The sequence below is a fragment of the Rhagoletis pomonella genome, unplaced genomic scaffold, assembly GCF_013731165.1.
Source record: "Rhagoletis pomonella isolate Grant_MI unplaced genomic scaffold, Rhpom_1.0 Rhpom_scaffold_03580, whole genome shotgun sequence".
In the NCBI taxonomy this organism is placed as follows: domain Eukaryota; kingdom Metazoa; phylum Arthropoda; class Insecta; order Diptera; family Tephritidae; genus Rhagoletis; species Rhagoletis pomonella.
Window position 1 is genome coordinate 1 of NW_023462132.1, and position 4232 is coordinate 4232.

The following is a 4232-nucleotide window of genomic DNA, read 5'->3' on the forward strand; positions in this document are numbered from 1 at the left end:
TCGGAGCCAAGATAGCCTATACGTAGTTGACCTGTGCTGCCGAGTGCGACAATACCGCCGGCTAAGCCATGCAAATTGGAGCGCTGAATCGCTACCGGTGCGTCGTCTTTATACTGAGCGGCCCAAATAATGTTAGCAGCCTCGTAAATGAAGAGTTTGCCACTTTCGGAGGCAATGGCGGTAATTAAGCGTGCGCCCGGTTCTGAATGGAGAGAAAATGCGGGGGGAGTTATAAGAGGTTTGGACAAGCGTTTCTTATTTTTTTTAAATGATTCCAATAATAAAAGAAGCTTTCCCAATCGAGTTTAGCCACGGCAGATTCCTTTAATTAGACTTTCGATTCATTAAAACATATAACTAGTAGGACCCGAAGTGGAAATAATGGATAGCTAATGAGAGAACAACAGGAAATCTCAGGTATTTAGTTTAACATCAACGTTTTGACTCTCAACTCAAACTGGAATTCTAAAGTTCGTGTTATTGGTTTATCAGCGTAAATAATTGCAATCGATTGAGCTTGAGAAGATGTACAAGACCCCGGCCTATGACCTATAACTGGCTCACTGATTTGTATGCGAGACTGAATTTCCTTCCGAATCTTCGATGATAACACATGCATGAATCCCAGATCATTAATTAAACAGGTGTAAGTGTACATCCCAGTCATATCTAGATCTCTTTTTTTCTTGCTCTTATCCGACATTTTTGGGCCTACTTTTGGTTTTTCGAGATCCCCGAGACTACAATGGAGGTTTTTGGAACTATTTCGGGATTTCCGAGACTTCTTCGAGATTTTCGGCATGCGCGTTACTATATCGGGATCTTTGGTACAACCACGGTATATTTGGACCATTTTAAAATTTTTGGGACTAATTTGGAAAATTTTGGAATATTTCAGGTTTTTCGAGAATACTTCGAGATTTTAGGATTGTGGGGCTTGGATACCTACAATTTTAAAGTAGTTTCGAAAATCTTGAAATGGTCCCGGAGATCCCGATAGTGCCCCCAGAACCCTGCAAATCTCGAAGTAGTCTCGAAAAACCCCAAGTAGTCCCGAGACCTCTAAAAATCCCGATGTCTCAAAAATCCCAAGTGCTCTTAAAATTACCGAAATAGTCCCAAAAACTTCGAAGTAGTCCCGAAGATCCCAAAATCCCGAAGTAGTCCAAAAAATTCCGATAGTTTCGAAAAACCTGAACTATTCCCAAATGCTCCGAATTAGTCCCTAAAATCTCGAAATAGTCCAAATATTCCGAAGATCCCGATATAGTCCTGGGAATTCCGAAAATCTCCAAATAGTCCCAAAGATCCCGAAATAGCCACGAAAATCCCAAAATAGTCTAATAATTCCGAAGTAGTCCCGAAGATCCCTATAAAGTGCCGGTTTCTTAAACCCCAAAATAGTCCCAAAAATTTCGATATTATAGCCCCCAGAATATTTGTTCGGTATATTATATTACTACATACTTAACTCGCAAACATGACCGCGTGAGAGCTCCTCGTGTAAACTGACATGAGAACGAATGAGAATTTTCTTATAATCAATGCGCGTGTAAACACTCATGAAAAATCTCACACCAACATGGCGGCACATTCATGAGAGTTGCTCCCATCGTTTACGTGCACCTTTACACACTCGCAAAGCAGACATTACCTTACTCACCACTATTCTAATCAGCCGTTATTGTCTGAGTTCTCATATGAAGCGGTTTGGAGTTAAACGGCCGTTTTCTCAAGTAGCTTTCAAAATTTAGATGCCATTAAATGTAAATATTGTTCTCAGAAAATGAGTTTGCAGAGCATACGTGTAAATTTTAAAAGCTATTTTAGTTTGGAGCTGAAAAGTTATTTCCTTCTTCCCAACCGAATTTACTTTTGACTGACAAGTTTCCATTCTCAAGTAGTGCAAGAGGTCTCATGCTTGTACACTCAAGAACACTTTTTCAGCTTTCTTAACTGACGCCGATTTATTGAATAATGGGTCCAATTTCAGTTTAGAACTATTAAAACAAATCGATTTAAGTAATTACCCCAATAGTAGCCGATAACGAAGGAATGAAAGCATCTTGGCGTATAATCCAATTTCAGAATGAAATCAACCAATCCATCATCGGTTAGCCTAATAAAGTTGCGCTCGCCCAGTATCATAATTGAGGCTGAATTTCTTTTAATTAGAAAGTATTTAGAGATCATGCAGTTTTTTACCTTCTTCTGTAAGATGAACTTTTAGTAAGTATTACTTACGACTTCGTCTGCACCACACATATGTCGACAATACCTTCACCGATGCAAATCGACCAAGAGGGCTGGAATTCCGAACGATTTAAGGAAGAGTGCGAAAGGTCCTGATAGCTGTTTAAAATAATTCCGAAAATAAATTATTTACGCCTCACCGCACCAACTACTAAAGTTCAAAATACATACGTAAAACACTCCAAATTCCAACCGGCTGTAAAGCGAAAAAAGCTATCCGTCCGTTCACAATAGACAACTGGCACAGGTAATGCACGATTACCCGGCAATTGACATTCGTACAAAATACCATCCTGCTCATGGAACGTCAGCGTGCCATCCAAATGCGTAATACAGAAGAACTCACGTCCCTTGACACGCCCAAAAGCACCCTTCGTCAACGCCAACGCACCACGTTTCAGCTTATAATCGGCCAAAGAAACCAGACGTAGCTGGGCGCCATGCTCAGCGACGCCACCAATGGTCTGGAGCTTATAAATGGACACCGAACGCGGATGTAAAACGGCAAGTTGATTGTGCTTTTCATCAGCCAATTGTCCACTGAATTAAAGTAGCAAATTTAAAAGGGGTTTATGGTAAGAAAAATGTCACAGTGGGTTCCAACTCACCCACTAAACCGCCCCGCATATATGCCCAGTATCGGCGCTTTAAGATTCACCTCCAACAGCAAGTCGGTCGGTCTAAAAGCCTCACCATCTTCATGGCGTCGATTTTGATCCAAGCGTGGATAGAAAATGCTCAAGTTACCGCTATGCGAACCCACAACCACATAGTCCTTTTCATTATCGTCAAGTCCGAAGCGAGCGCACAGTAAACTGGCTACATCATAGTTCTCCTCCAGATCGGAGCACTGTGTGTGCCACCAGTTGCAAACGTTGAAGAGCGACATGACGCGCGAACGCTTAATGCATAATGCACTAACTCTGTGAACTGACACAGCCGCTCGAACGAGGAAGTACTTCAAGTGAAAATTTCAACTATTTGCTTGTTAAATGGCGAAGAGTATCGCCGCTGTTGATTTGTTTAGGTCGCCGGAGGAGCGTTGCTATGACGAATTGACGTCAGCTGTTGGAGCTCACACGGAGCGGTTTTAAGGTATTTACTTAGTGGGGTAGTTAGTTGAAATTTGGCTTTTTCAAAGAAGAAATGAAAGCAAGAAGGAAGTTGCAACTTCACATATCTGAATTTTTGTTTATCTAATTACTTAGTTCAAAGTCACATAAGCTGCTAAAGAATTTAAGGCCGAGGAGTTTAAGAAAAATGTAGACTGTGGAGATTGTTGCGATTCTAAAAGTTCTGTGCTGGGAAATTGTAGCAGAGATTACACCGGCACCCAAAAAAAGTTCGAGTTCAGATTAAGTGACTCTGCATATGTACATTAGACTGCATCACCAAAAAAGTTGCGTATTTCGGAAAAATATTAAGATTTACGTGAGCTGGACCGATTTGAAAATACTTTCAAAAATGGAGTTTTTATGGATAAAAGTAGTTTCTTAAAGGAATTTTGGAAAAAAAACCCCAGATAACAAATCAGTTTAAGCTTAAAAAATCTGCATAAAAATTATAAAAAAAAATATTTCAACTGAATCATAATAATGAGATTTTTGATGTTGTTCTCTAAGTTTTTTTAAAACTTGGTTTAAGAAAAATTTGAAAAACTGTGCCAAAACTATACAGATTTAGACTTCTGAGGATTCATTTACCACTTTTATTTCTTTGCAAGGCAACTCAAGCTCGTTCCAATATTTTTCTTGCAAATATCAACACATCGTAATTCAAGTTTTTCTTAAACCAATCTTTGCAAAAAAATCCAAAAACTGCATATATTTAATTTACTGTGATTCCATTCAAAAAAAAAATTTTTTAAATATTTTTATGCAAATTTTTTTGAGCTTAAACTGTTTTGCCATCTGAGGTGATTTTTTTCCAAAAAATGCTTAAAGCAAATATTTTGACTCGAAAAAACCTAAATTTTTTGA

The 4232-nt window shown here is 39.1% G+C and overlaps 1 protein-coding gene across 1 annotated transcript; it reads right to left on the reverse strand.

Annotated features, from left to right (window-relative positions):
• Positions 1 to 4: 4 nt before the first annotated feature.
• On the reverse strand, positions 5 to 3460 carry LOC118754233 (protein PTHB1-like; the record flags this gene model as incomplete). The annotated part of the gene is made up of 5 exons (XM_036489096.1): positions 2862 to 3460; positions 2425 to 2793; positions 2245 to 2352; positions 2031 to 2164; positions 5 to 202 (listed from the first exon to the last, which is right to left on the reverse strand). Coding segments are annotated over exons 1-5 (1090 nt in total), but the record flags the coding sequence as incomplete, so codon positions are not given.
• Between the last annotated feature and the right edge of the window lie 772 nt (positions 3461 to 4232).